This window comes from Onychostruthus taczanowskii, unplaced genomic scaffold (assembly GCF_017590055.1).
Source record: "Onychostruthus taczanowskii isolate IOZ18803 unplaced genomic scaffold, ASM1759005v1 scaffold1, whole genome shotgun sequence".
Taxonomy (NCBI): domain Eukaryota; kingdom Metazoa; phylum Chordata; class Aves; order Passeriformes; family Passeridae; genus Onychostruthus; species Onychostruthus taczanowskii.
Window position 1 is genome coordinate 7,599,070 of NW_024496525.1, and position 14,501 is coordinate 7,613,570.

The following is a 14,501-nucleotide window of genomic DNA, read 5'->3' on the forward strand; positions in this document are numbered from 1 at the left end:
CTAGAGAAAAGCAGGGAAGTGAGTGTGTATATATATATATGTATATATATACATATAATGGGATAAGAGAATAAATGTGGGGCTGATGTTACTCATAAGCTTTCCTAATGCAAGACAACAATTGCAGCACAGAAATGTGCAGGAAAAATGTATTGTGGGACTGCAGCATTGACACGAGACTCATTTTGCATAAGGTATGAAAATGGCTTCATTCTTCAGGAGGAACTGCCAACTTTTACACTGAGAATATTTTTCTAAGGTAGCATTCTCTGATATCCATGTTCTTTGTGCTGTAAGGACTTTGGTGAAGGCTTGGTTTTGGGAACACATCCTTCTCCTTTATTTGGGCTAGAGGTCATCTTCCCATGCCATGTCTGGCTGTATTTGTATCTTCTCTGTCTGGTTATCTGATGGAACCTGCTCCTTTGTGTTTTGCTGGATTTAGCTGAGCAGTGTTCCCTGTCACAGTCTGTACTCCATCCTACAAGGTGCTATTTCTGAACAGACTGCATAATGGACTCTGATCAGAGAATTTGGGGATTAGAAAAGGATGGAAAAGATCAGTTGTTTCAGCTAGTTTGTTTGTGGCTGTTGGACAGTTGCTTTTTATGTTGTATTCTCAAGTTTCTTTTTTTTAAAATCAAGCTAAATTTTATAATTGTTTGGTTAGGTTTTCGGGGTATTTTTTCCCTGAAAAACTAATTGTCTACTTACTAGATCTCGTTTATTACTTACATTAGAGTAACACCTACATGATTCAAGCAGAGAGTGAGAATAGGACACTCTTGTGCCAGGTGACCCACAGAATGTTTGTGAATGAGTCTGTAATAAGACCTAAACAAATCTTGGCTAGAGCTGGAGGAGGATGTGAAGCATCCAAACAAAGAGGATCGTTTTGTTTTGTTTGCTGTCATTTGCTACTGTTCAGTCTTTGTAATGGCAGAGGTAACCTTAAATCCTGAAAGGATAAAAATAATACAGATGAGGGGAGAATTTAGTAAACTTTCCACCTCTGCTCTTGCCGTCTTCCTCAGAATACTGAAATTCCTGAGATATTTTCCTGTGAATAAAGGCAGAATACAGGAAATCATAATGCATTCTGGAGAGCTGCCTGAGATTACTGATGTAGCAACATTTTCATTCAGTGATGCAGTTGGGTTGTAAAGGCCAAACTAGGCAAGCCTTTGCTGTTACATTGTTGGGTTGCTGTGGGTACATAAATGGTTATGTTTGATGTTTTTAAGGCTCCAGTTTCTGAAGTCTGTTATCAGGTAAGAATCTCAGTTATTTTAAAAAAAAATTAAAATATTGCCCTTATGGTTTGGAGGGAACAGCAAAGCTTCTGTTCACCTTTGAGGTTGCCATGCATGAAAGTTCATTAATGATAGGGAGATTCCATTTTGAACTAGTTGATATGTTTCTGACCCTAACAGTAAAGAGCAAAGAAATGTCATGTTCTTGAACATGCTGAATCTTCACTCTGAATTCTGTACTTTTCATATCTTGGTGGATGGAATTGATTTTAATTGTACTTTCTTTTTGAAGGAGAGCAAAACTATTAGTTTTGCCAATAATGCACAGCCTTTATTTTATTTGGTTATTGTTTAATGTCCAAGCAAATACCCCTCACTTCTTGGTAAGGATTCTTGGAGACAGTTCTTGTGAGGGTAGTAACATAATAGTGATGACAGAATTTAGAAAAATGAGCTTGTTTCTGAAAAATTATAAAATCTTGAGTATGGCTTGTATACCTTCAGACATGGATGGACTTCCTTCACATTTGTTATCACTTATAATACTTATAGTGAAATGTCGTACTCTTAGACACAATTTATCTGCTTTTCAAAGAAACTATCTTGAGATTTCTGAGACTTATAATCTACTTTAAAAAGGTCTGCACGATCATTGAGCAGACTGTGCTCAATATTGTGCTGACTTTTCTGTTGTTGGTTAATTTGGCTCTTAAGTGTTTGCTTCAGACTCTGTATGAATTGTGTCCTTTTAAGCACGCAGTATTTTTCTTGAAAATAAACCCCCAAACTTTTCTGCAGTTTTCCAGGCCAAAGTTCTGTTTGCCAAGTTTCATTCCAGTTATTTTTTTGCACAGTTAGAAGTTTCTCAATTTTGTGGTTACAGAATTGCTAACAAACACAGTTGTATGCAATGGTGTGTATTAGTTACAAGCATTCAGTTCATTCTTTCCTTTTAAGGTCATTCTTTCATTAACTTAGTCTCACTCACTGCTGTTTATGACACCAACACTTTTCCCTTGCTTAATTAATTTCTTTTCTTAAATGACAGCCCTGTCCCAAGGACAGTGTCTGTACTGCAATGCAGTGATACTGCTCCTTCCTTTGCTGCACTAACTGCCAGTTAACCGAATTATTTAGGTTAGTGGTGCTGCTCGTGGCTTGAAAGCCTTCCATTGTTTGGCTGAGCTGTATTTAGTTAGCCCTTGCCCGCTGCCTGCGTATCCAGCTACGGAAATGACCATATTGCATAGAATCGTCCTTTCTCTCCCTCCTCAGCCTCCCTCCAGCTCCAGCATGTGTGTTTGGATTGCAATGTTCCATCTGTGGACTAAATATTTCTCTTAATCATACGATATGACTTTTTAAAAAACTCAGGAGTGCATGTGTCTCTCTCTATATTGCTTCCAGAGCTGGTAGGCAACATCAGCATTCCACAGCTGTCTGGGTGAGCCAAATTTGGAAGCAGAGTAAATCCGAGTAGTCTGGCTTTGGATTCATAAAAATAATGCCTCTGGCAGAAAGAGCAATCATCTTGTTCAGAAGTGTCCTTTTAATATTGCCTTCAGATTTCTCACTAGCTGTCATGGTCTGTGTCAAGATGAGAGTATTGTTTCTGGTGTGATGCATCAGTAAACTTTTAGTAACTGCAACAAGGTGTTGCCTCTGAAACTCCTTTGTTAGTGCATGCAGTAAGTGGCAGTTCTAACATGAGCAACGTATCCAAACATGTCTACCCTGCCCCACATAATCCTGTGAAAAAGTCCAAAAGTAACACTGACTAAAAGGACAGCACAACACCCTGGTGCAACTGAGAAAGGGAGTATAGTCATTTGAACATGCTTTAAACAGCACTTCTCTTCCCCTTCCCTCCCAACTCCTCAAAAAAAAGAAAGTACAAAAGCTCTCATTCTGATTAATTTGAAGGTCTTTAGAGCATCAGACATCCTTCATGTCCGTCACATGTGTGGCTGAATTGTGTGGAGTGAGGGTCAAAGGCAGGCAAAGCTGTAGATATTTTGAGAAGTATTAGCTGTGCAGCTCCTTAATTCTAGACTTTTCATGTGTGGATTTTTTTTCTGAAGTTCTAGTCTCTCTTGCTTCCTTTAATCTCTGAAGTAAAACATTCTTTTGGAGCTTTGTGACACTGAAGTTACTGCAACACAATACAGAATTCAATTCCAAGTGTTTGCTTTGGTACCTTTGACTGCTATAGGAGCTTAATGAAACATCTGTAAGCAGAATGGAAGCCAGTTTAATATTGCACTCCTATTGCTATAAAATATAATCTCAAATGATCTCAGGCAGGGTATAATACTAGTAACAATGAAAATTTTGCTTGAAGACTTGAAAGGATGGGGCATCTGGTAGGCTCACTCACTTGCAGGCAGGAGAGAATTCTGGGCTGTGATTTGGATTAAGGGGGAGACCTGGTAATGAGGAGAGAAGCTTGATCTTGGTGCAGCAGTGTTTGCACCTAAACATTAAGTCTGGTTGGTGCATATTTCTTATGACCTTCTTAATCATGTTGGACAACACATATATTTTTTATTAAAAATTAACTTTTCTTAGCCAAAAAAAATCTGGAATTGTTTCTTCTTCCTGTTTTTGTTTTGTTTTCGGGGTTTTTTTTTTTGTGTTGAGTTCTTCGTTGGGTTGGGGTTTTGGTGGGTTTAAGATGTTTTAACTTGTTTGTCCTTTTTGAAGAAAGTGGAAAATTCCATAGAAAAATAAATGGCTTGCTAAGACCTATCAGAAGAGGGAAGGCAAAAATATCATATGTGTTTTGGTTATCTTGTTTTGTTTTGATTTTTAATGACTGACTGAGTATTTTGAGGTGAGTGCTTTATTGATCTCAATTAACAGAAATTAACTGAGGCTCATGGGAGGGATCCTAAATCCTTGTCTCTAATCTTACAGTTTCTAGTATTAAATTCTCTCATGTTTTAATTAAATACCTTGAACATGATTAATAAAAGCTTGGCAACTTTGCCTTGGAGGAGGAGAACATGAGACACCAGGACTGTTCACGCTGATAGAAGTGTTCTGAAGTTTTGGTGCCCAGCCTTAAGAACTTACTAGTTAGTTGGCTTTGAAAATGTGACTTTTGGTGCCTTTGTGGCACCCTGGCTTTGACTGTTCAGTGCACAAAGAGTGTGTGTGTGAGAGAGCAGCATATTGCTAGGGCATTCATTATGTCTTATAGAGTCTTATATTTTGTGTTGGTTTTGTTTAACTCTGGCTTAGGAACAATGGTTTTTTTAACTTTACGGTATCTCAGGCAATGATGCATGTTTCGACCTGCATGGAATGTGGCTTCCCATCCATGTGGAGTGACTCATTCTTCACAGTTGTTGGGGCAAAGGGTTATATCAGAAGGTGGTATGCATTAAAATCTGTGAGTAAGCTTCCCTCTAGAATTTACAAATTCTTAGCTGGCATGCTTTTTCTGGTCCAGAAGGGCATAAAAGTCACAGCTCTCAACAAGATTTGATGGTTATTGCTCAAAACAGAAGTGTTAACAAAAAATTGAGCTTTAGTCCTGTTTAGGAAGGTTTCAGTGATCACTGAACAAAAAAGAGAAAAAATGTCTTCCATCTTTGTCTCGCTTTCCATATACATAATCACTTCAAGTACACAGATTGAATTAAGTCTTTGAAAAGAACAAAAAATCTGTACAAGTTGCATTTAAGGTGTGCTTTGATTAACTTTAGGTTCCTTTATGGAACAAATTCCATTTCTGTTACTTTTTTAAAGAGAGTATGGAAACGTGTGAACCTTTGGGTTTGTTTTGTGTATGTCAATAAGAATGGATACAAATACTCCAGCTCTGAATATACAGCCTTATATGGGACAAGGAAACCAGCTAATCCTGCCACATGAGAGTTTTAGGTAATAATGTCATGTGATAACATAATTGTCTTGCCTACTTGGCAGTATTTTTAGATGAAGCTAGTTCAAGATTAGCTAAGTGACTTATTTTAGCATTTCTTGCAATAACATGTTAGTAAGATGTCCTTTTATTTAAGACATCTGGAACTGATTGTGGAGTTTAAACATCCTCTGATGCCCTGTAGAGATATAAATAGAAGCAGAAGAGAGAGAACGGCCAGCCTGTCTACATTTGGAGAAAATGCCATCTGGTGCCAGAGCAAGGGTAAAAGACTGCTTGGTTCAAGAACCAGCTAACGAAAAGGGCTGAATGCTGGTAGGGTCAGTCTCAAAGGCAGACATCCCAGAAATAAAAGGACAGCCTTTTTAAGGCTAAGTGCTCTGCCCCACTTGGCTCCTATGCAGGAAATGTACTTTTTATTAACAAAACTATTTACAGTCTTTAACTTCTCTGTTCTGAAGACTTTAAAAACATAGCATTTTGATAGCTTGTCATTCAGGTTTCATATTAAGATTTTTCAGGAATTGAAAGCAGAAACTAAATAAGATTCTAGTTTTCTGGGCTTGTTTGTTTGAAAAGCCTCAGTAAGGTTAAAGAGTGTTCTGTCTTCAAGTAGTTGAGTTGGTTTGTGCAGCCCATCTCACCGACTCCCACTTGTCTTTCCCCAGTTCCCTGCTCCGCTATGGTGGGAACCTTTCCCTTCAGAGTGCCATGAGCGTGCGGTTCAACAGCAATGGCACCCAGCTGCTGGCCCTGCGGCGGCGCCTGCCCCCCGTGCTCTACGACATCCACTGCCGCCTGCCCGTCTTCCAGTTTGACAACCAGGGCTACTTCAACTCCTGCACCATGAAGAGCTGCTGTTTTGCAGGTGATCGTGATCAGGTAATAAGCAAGCAGTGCTGCCCGGAGTCTCCAGGGTTTCCATGACTGTTTGAGAACACCTTTGTGAGGGTGGCTTCTTTCTGAATCAGCAGATAACACAGGAAGCAGGACACGTACAGGCTTATTCAGAACTGTTTTGCAATGTGGGCTCTGAAAGAAGGAAAACATATACCAAAACACATGAGAGGTTTTACCTGTTGTTTGATGTGATCTAATACTTACTTGGAAGATTATATGCAGAAGAAAATATTTGCTGTCTTTTTAGGTCCAGTTAATACAATGTTATCTACTCACCTACATATGATAAGGAAGCATCTTCCTTGCATTTCAATTTTGTTACAGAGTGGTGTAGAGGCAACCCCACAAAATTTAAATATTGTGTATTTATGGGGTTATGAATTCTTATTTCAAATTATAGTGTTTCTCTTTCAATACTCGACTACTAGATCAGGTAGAATAAGGTATTGGTAGGTCAGTGTTCTGTAAATGGTGATGGCAGCTGGTTAGGAAGGGATAGTCTGTTACTTCACTGAGGCAGGGCTCTGTCCCTACTACTGATCACAAAGAAATAGGTCACACATAAAGTGGCTAACGGAAGTTCATATGATTCTAGAGCCAGATATTGTCTTTGGACAGCTGTATTTAATAACCAAAGGCGCTGTTTGAGGGCAAAAGATGTACTTTCAAGCTATGATAGTATCAAACTATGATCTGAAAATTTCTTAACTGTCATCAGCAAAATTCTTGCAGCCAGAATTTCATCACTAATTCTAATGCTGCTGCTGCAGGAGGCAGAGTTGAGCTTCTTTCAGATTGCAAGTAGGAAATACATTCATGTCATTGAACTTGAGCAGTCTTCCTTAGTTCTGAATATTATTTGACAAAAATGTGAAAATGTGATAATGAAACTCATTTAAAACAATTGAGTGGCTTACTATAAAGCATGGGAAAACACATGTGTTGGTTAAGAAGAAAACCACTGATAATTTGTGGTCCATTATTTAGTCAGCCTAAAGATAACACACTTTTCTCCTCTGGAACTCAGTGTAGAGCTTAAATTTTGTGTACACTCTGACACATAATTTAGCTTCTCATTTGTTACTAAAGATGTAGAGAAAAGTCTAAGTATATGTTGCTCTGCTTTCTAAGGCATTTTCTTCTGGGTATAGCAGGAGGAGTATGTCTGTTCTGTATAAGGCAGATTCGATACTTCAGGAGCCTGCATTTTTTAAAAACTTTATATTCTTGTGGCTTGACAGACTTTCTGTTTGGATAAGTAGCAGCAGGTAATGCTGCTAATAAGTTAGAAATCAGCAAAAGACAGTTATAGTCTCTCATAAAACTATACAGAGCTAATAGAGAAGATGAACTTTTCTGTGGAATGTTAGAGAGATGTGGAATTTGACATTTAGATACAAGCTCATAGCCATCTTCCAACTGGAAGGAAAAATGATAATGAATGCAGAAAATGCCAACACATGCTCCAGCTCTGTGTCTGAAACTGTCCAGTAATGTTCAAATTCAGTGGCTAAGATTGTCAACACTAGGGATAGCCCTTAGGGACTGCCTTTTACAGGGAACCCAATTCCAGTTGCAGGTGTATCTAGAAAAGAAGATTGGAGTTGGAACCTACTGTAAGATAGACAAGGTGAATAAAAAAACCAATTTTTTTGAGTTTTGCCCTTCTATACAACGAGTATGCTTTGTATAATGTATACAAGTCTTCACCCCTGCAAATCAGAATTCATCAAAAGAAGAAATAATTCTGTATCCAATTTAATCTAGCTCCAGTTGCCTCTCCCTTTTAATATTGCTGTTCTTAGCCTTTATAAAGAATGTCTTTCATTTGAGATCCATGCAAAGTAAGCATCACAGAACACCTTGCTTGTATTTCCTCATAGGATCAAAATTTTGTGTGGGCTAAGGCTCATTTGAAAGGACTTCATTTGAAAGTGGATAAGAAAGTTGCTTTCAAATTGTGGTAGGAAGGCTTCTTCAGCAGTTTTTTCACATTGAACCTCTGATTTTCTCTGTCTTCAATTCTTCTTTTCATCTTTATTAAACTGCCAACTTGATATTTTTTTCTTTTTTAATCTGAGGTTGTACCTTTCTTACAGAGCACAGTAAATTAAAAATGGAATCTCTTGTGTTCAGAAACTATTATTTGTTGTCTGCACAGGTAGTTCACTTCATAAAGTTGCATTTCTATACTACATTTTAATTCAAATAAGAGTTAAAGTTAAGGATAATAAGGATTATCCTTAGCTCATCACTGTTTAGAATGCAATTACATTGGGAAAAAAGTGAGCTGCTGAAAGGGGGAGGCCTTTCTTGTCCAGCAGAGGTAATGCAAGACCTTTCACTGCTACCACTTCCTAACTTGGCAGCAGCATTTACATATTTCCCTGGGTTAATGACTTGTACTGACACTCAGACAGCTCTGACAAGCATTTGGATGTGATATAGGGATCAGAAGATAGATGGGAGATGGAGAGATGGCCTTTCGGCTCTGTTAGACTCAGCTTCTCACAGAACTGTAGCCTTTGCTAATCTTCCTCTGAAGTTTGTACATAGCAAATGGTTTGCTCACAGGAAGTTTTCTTGTAAATTATGGCCACCAGGGTTTAAAACGCCATAACTGTTAGTTTTGGGTGGCCTTTGGAAATTTGTTTTAATACAGTGGTGAAAATCCACAGTAAAGGTAAATAGCACCCTGTTCCATATGGATTGCATTCTGGTATGGCAGAAATGAGCACATTCTGAGCTGCAAGCACACAAGAGTTCTCTTGAAGATTGCCCTTATATCTTAAGAACCCAAATGCTTGAGTTCCCAAAATGACCAGAAGTGTTGTTCTTACTTTGACAAGGTATGTGTGTTAAATCGATGAAATTTCTTTACAGAAACAAAACACAGACTACTAGCTAGGGAACAGTTTGATTGGTTTGTCTGTTGATGGGAGTTAGACTTTCTAATATTTTCTCAGTATTGCTTTTTTAGTGCTCACAGATTTTGATAGGTACTCAAAAGGACTTGGAGCCAGAACTCATGATGTGTCACTCTAGAGGGAAACCTCCTACCAGCAGGTGTGCAGTGATCTGTATACCCCCTTTTACTGGAGCATCTGAGATTGAAACCTCTTAGCAAAGAATGATATATCATTAATGATTTAAGATACCAAATCTGGGAAGATTTCCTTGTTAACTACAATGGGGTTTTTTTTGTTTTTTGGGGTTTTTTTAAGAACACATTCTGAAATGCTTATGTGATTTTGAATCATTGCAGGTATTGTGTGTTGCAGCACAAGCTAAGTGATGGGGATCTTAGAGGATGAACTGCTTTGTTTCTCTTTGTGGCCTTGCAAACTGTTGTTTGCCTCCAAAAGCATTATTGTCCTAGTCCTTGTGAGCCTGACTTCACAGTCAATGAGGAATGTGTGTACATATACACATAAAAATATATTTTTTTTAAATATACATGAGCATTTTTCCTAGAAATGCCACAATCATGCTTTTTTTGTTTCTTGCAACTACCAAAGTTTGAGAGGCATTGTTTAGCTGATATTTTATTTGCACCCATTTAAACTTACCTTCATGTGATCCTCTCAGAATTTTTTCTTTTGTCCTTGTCATTGGTGTAATGACCTATTCACGTGACACCCATTTTTCTACTTTTTGAGGAAGAGCTCTGATGTTGGTTGATGAACAGGCTCAAAGTGGTAAGGCGTTTGCATTATCCAGGAGCTCACTTGAGTCACACAGCTGTGAAAGAGAGGAAGGGTAATGTAGGCTGGATGGATTGAGCATGACTCTCAGCTTCCCATTGCCTTTGTTGGCTATAGAGATTTGTGTAAGAACATAATTTATCCATTCTTCTGGGCATCCAGGTCCACAATTTTAAAAACAGTTTTTTATACACCCAAGTCCCACTAACTTTAGTGTGCACAAGTGTTTGCTTATATACAAATAATAAATGTGTGACACTGTCTAGTCATGTCACGGTGCTGGGTGAGTTTCTATTCTTCTTGTCAGCATTAGAATTTGGGAAATGTTGATTAAATACTAAGGATTTTTAGTTGCTTGACTGGTATAGAGAAAATATTTTATATCTGAGGATACAGAAAGTATTGCAGGACTTTAGGTACACAACCAAATGTGTATTTAAGTGTAGGAGCCTCAGGGGCTATAGTGATGGGCAACAGCAAAAAAAAGGCCCAGAAAGAAACCACAAAACACAACCACTCTCCAAACTAAAATAGTCCAAAAAGTTTTCTTGCTTAAGAATTGTTGCCTGTGTCACAATGATGAATGCTATCAGTTCATTCCTGTTTTTCCCTGTGTAGATAATGTGAGGCTCTATAAGGCTTGTGGTTGTAAAATCAACTGCGTATTGCCTGTTTTAAAAAGGCGGGGGTGGGGAGAAATAACTTGTACCCTGTGAATCAAACAAAAAGTGTCTTGACTCTGGCATGCCCTCAGACATTACATCACCACTCAGCCTTTTCTGTTGACATTACACTGGTATAGGAGAGTTTCAGGAATGCACTGCTTACGGTACTGCAAGGCTGCTCCAACTCCCTATAAAGTTACAGCCCTCATTATGTTGACATTCGTGTTCTGAATAGCCCTGGTTAGGGACAAGCCAGCTTTTGCAGGACACAATTATTTCATTAATGTAACTCTTCCAAAAACAAAGTTAGCTGTATAGGTGCCAGGGGTCTTGTATGGTTGTATATTGTCTTTGTAAAGAAAGAGAACTTTTCTTCAGTGGTGTTCTTTGTGTCATCTAATTTGAAGGTCATTTATCACAGGAAGTAATGCTTATCAATGTCTAGGTTTAAGAACCAGCAAGATGAAAGGGAATTATTATTTTAGAGAATGCATTTTAAGTTTCCTGTGCACGGAAGACTTCCTAATGAATAGTAGCTTATTGCAGTCAGCATTTCTTATTATATGAAAAGCATTCAGTGTGCAAATATGTTGCTGTGTTTGGATAAAAAGAAAATCAATGTATGACTCTCTCTTAAATTTGGTTTCTTCCAAGAATTATTGATGACACTGTATTTTGGTTTTTGCTTTATCTAAATAGCAGTTTAAATTCTATCTATATACATACTACATACATATAAAGTCCATGCAAGAGATGTATCTAGCAGTGAAATTATTTATTAATTTTCCCCCATTATTTTTGGTAATTGACATTGGGAGAGTCATACTCAAAATGCCTCTTCCGAGTCAAGGTCTCAACAGCAGGAGCCATGAGTTTTCTTTAACCAGTTCTGATTGCCTCTTCCCCCATTCCTGGTGCATCCTGCCAGCCCCATTTCCTGTCTCCCTTTTCTGACTTCCTATAAGCCCTTGGGGGAGGATTTTGGACATCTGCACAGCAATACATAAGCCCAAAAGGACACATACTGAAATTAAATTCTGGTGGAGTGGAACTCAGACTCAGGAGACTTTGAATATTTCAGGCTTTGCGTTCCTCATAGTACATCATGGGAGATCTGTAGTTAGTAGCACCTCTCATATGCTCAGATAAACTTGTTGATTTCTTTGTAATGTAATAAAGATGTTTTCCCTGCCATAGAAATCCTCAGTAAGGATTTTTAAGTTGCTTTTGATCATTAATAGAATTCCTGTTATGGCCTTTCTGCATTACAAAAAGGCAGCTGTAAAAATGTTGATGGATTATCCTCAATGATGCTTCTGTAAGCATTTGAAACTGTCCCACACAGAGTTGGCTGCTTCTAGGAGTAGGGATTTAGGGAGTGGGAATACAAATTTTTGGCTTTGAAATTTATGTACTAGAAGGAATTTGTATTTCTCCAGTCTGCTGTGTCTCACAGCTTTACTTTTTCCAGTTCATGAGATAGGCATGCTTCTTACTGAGGAACAAAGCTTCTGTTGTTAAAAAGCCTTTTGGACTCACCTGTTTGAGTCTCTGGCTGAGATGGAAAACATTTAAGCTCTTTTTTGTGCCAGTTTCAGCCTCTTGAAAAACGGTCTCAAGGAGTACAGCGTAGTATGTGAAGAGTACAGGCTGTCCTGGCCGGTGTGAAAAACGATGTCTGTTTTCACAGTGCTGTGAGCTCTCTTTGAATTTGTTAAGTATTGAAAAAAAAAACCAAAACCAAACCATAATTTGTGCCCCAAAATTTATTATCAAGTAGAAGATAAAAGGTTGTCTGTGTAGATACCTTGTAGACAAATTCTTTTCTTAGCCGTAAGTTCTCCAAAACATATCTTAGAGAGAACTTCCTCAGTTATGTCTCCTCTTACTTTAAGTTTTTTCTTTGAAACACAGGAATAAGAGGTTAGTGGCTGACCCTATAGAATTTGGCTGAAATACAAAAATGGCAATACCATATTGATTGACTCATGACAATTTGTGTGAGGTTTTACTGCTGTAATTACTGAATCAGACCACTGCTGTTAGGGGTTCCAGTGTTAGCAGAAGACATGTGGGTGGGAACAGACCTGCTGGGGAAGTCAGCCAGTGATGATTACAGCAGTCTTTCAAGCTTTACTCAGTGGAAACTATACTAAAAATCTAGATTCATCAACACCTAGGTTCATCAACATAAAGGTACCAGCCTGACAGATCAAGAATTGCAAATAAATGGAAATACTTGACTAATTGGCTGTTGTACTTACTTGTTTTTCCTTGTTGTTTCCTTGCTTGTTTGTTTCTTGATTATTTTGGAAAATGTCTTTTCCTCCTCCATAGTTGTGTCCTTACTTTGTTTCCTGTCTGGTTAGTAGATAATCTAACAATAACAATGGATTGAAAGTAAATCTGTGGGTTTCCTACCTACAGAAAATGCAGACAACATGAAATTATGATCAAATTGTAAATTATCAGTCATTTTTAAAAATGGAAAAATAGCAGGGGAAGCTTTTTTTCATAAGATGTGTAGAGCAGTCTTGACACCACAAAAGGTCTAGAAGAAGCTCTAAAAAAATTTTGTTTCTCTTTTGTCAAATACTTCTCATACAAAATGTAATATATAACAAGGCTGGTGTTCATGGTTGTGGTTTTTATATACATACATTTATACATACACACATACACAATCACATACAGTGTGTATGAGGGCAGCTTTCTTACAGTTTGCTTCTTTTTGTTTATAGCTTGCTTATCCCCCTTGAAATAGCTCCATGAGAAGCAGATTGTCATGTTCACCCTGGGATTTTGTTGGGTTCAACCCTTTGGGGTTTCCTGATGTTTAGTTAGTAGGATGTACCTATGGTACTGCTTTGATTTCAGTGGCTACTTACAGGGTATCTCTCTCCTGTCTGTGTGACAGCTGCCCTTTTGTAAAAGAATATTTCTGTACAGTCCGTAATTCCAGAATCCTCAGCTTCTTTGTTAAATTTGAAATTGGCTGTTAGGCTTAGAAGTTCTCGGAGATCGAGAGCTGTCACAAAGAACAAAATGGCATAAACCTTGTTTACTTAGGAAACCTTTCCTCCTTGGATAAATATACAGTTTTTATATTCTTAATGTAAATGGGTTCCTTTTCCACAGCTGATTGCTGTCAATTCTAGTCTATTTTGGACAAACAATGTTTTTCAGACTTCAGTGATGCTTCATGTCAAGCTGTGTTTTCCTCAATGCTTATCAGTGCATATTCCACCACAGAAATGATGTGTGAGTCTCCAGGAATTACGACTTGAGCCTAGCAGACTGCCCCAAACCAGATTCTTTATCTGTTATCATAGGAAAAGAACCAAAAGTCTACACCACACCAATTAATTATGTTGTGTTACAGGTAAAATAAAGGGCCTGTACATCCTGTCTCTTAAAGGACGTATGCAAAGCACCACCAGCCTGTTTCAAATTTGAGTGCTTCTGTGCTTCTCTCCCAGCATGTGGGTTTTGCACTACTTGATGAAGCCAAGGGACAGCTCACTAAAACCCTGAGAGAAATTCTGTCTGCTCTGATCTTTTCTGCACCAAGTTCCATTGGCCCCTCTGAAGAAAGGGCAGACATGCCCAAGTGAGTGGGAATTGAGATTTAAGAAGTTTAGTCTCTTTCAAAGCTGTAAACAGCAGCACGAAATTCGAGTCTGACAAGCATTTTCCTGCTAGTAACTTAGCAGTACTTGCTTTTAAAATGGTTATAATTTCTGTGCCTTTATCTGTTGTTTGTGCATGCTTTTATAATTATATGGTGATGGTGCTTTTTGATTTGTGCATTTAAGACAGGCTCCTGTATTCTTCTTGTTCTCTCCTACATTGGTAGGGCCATTCAAGAGACTTGCTGATACTCTTGGAAAAATGACCCATGTCTGCTAGTCCTTTATCTAGGGCCAAAAGCTCAAAAATCTCTCTGATGTGGGTCATAAGCAATAGGACATTTTATGGGAGCAGAAAATGTGGGTATTGGAGACTAAAATAAGGTGCAATTTAGATAACATTTTATTGAAATAATCCATATTTAGTAGCACCTGAAGAAATGTAGCTTGTGGGATTTTGA

At 38.1% G+C, this 14,501-nt stretch overlaps 1 protein-coding gene across 1 annotated transcript in view; it reads left to right on the forward strand.

The window, feature by feature from the left end:
* Nucleotides 1-14,501, forward strand: part of DCAF5 (DDB1 and CUL4 associated factor 5) — a 70,944-nt gene that overhangs the window by 28,636 nt on the left and 27,807 nt on the right. The window contains exon 6 of the mRNA XM_041395949.1: nt 5,811-6,024. Within this exon, the coding sequence (XP_041251883.1) occupies nt 5,811-6,024 (214 nt within the window). The remainder of the gene's footprint in view (nt 1-5,810; nt 6,025-14,501) is intronic.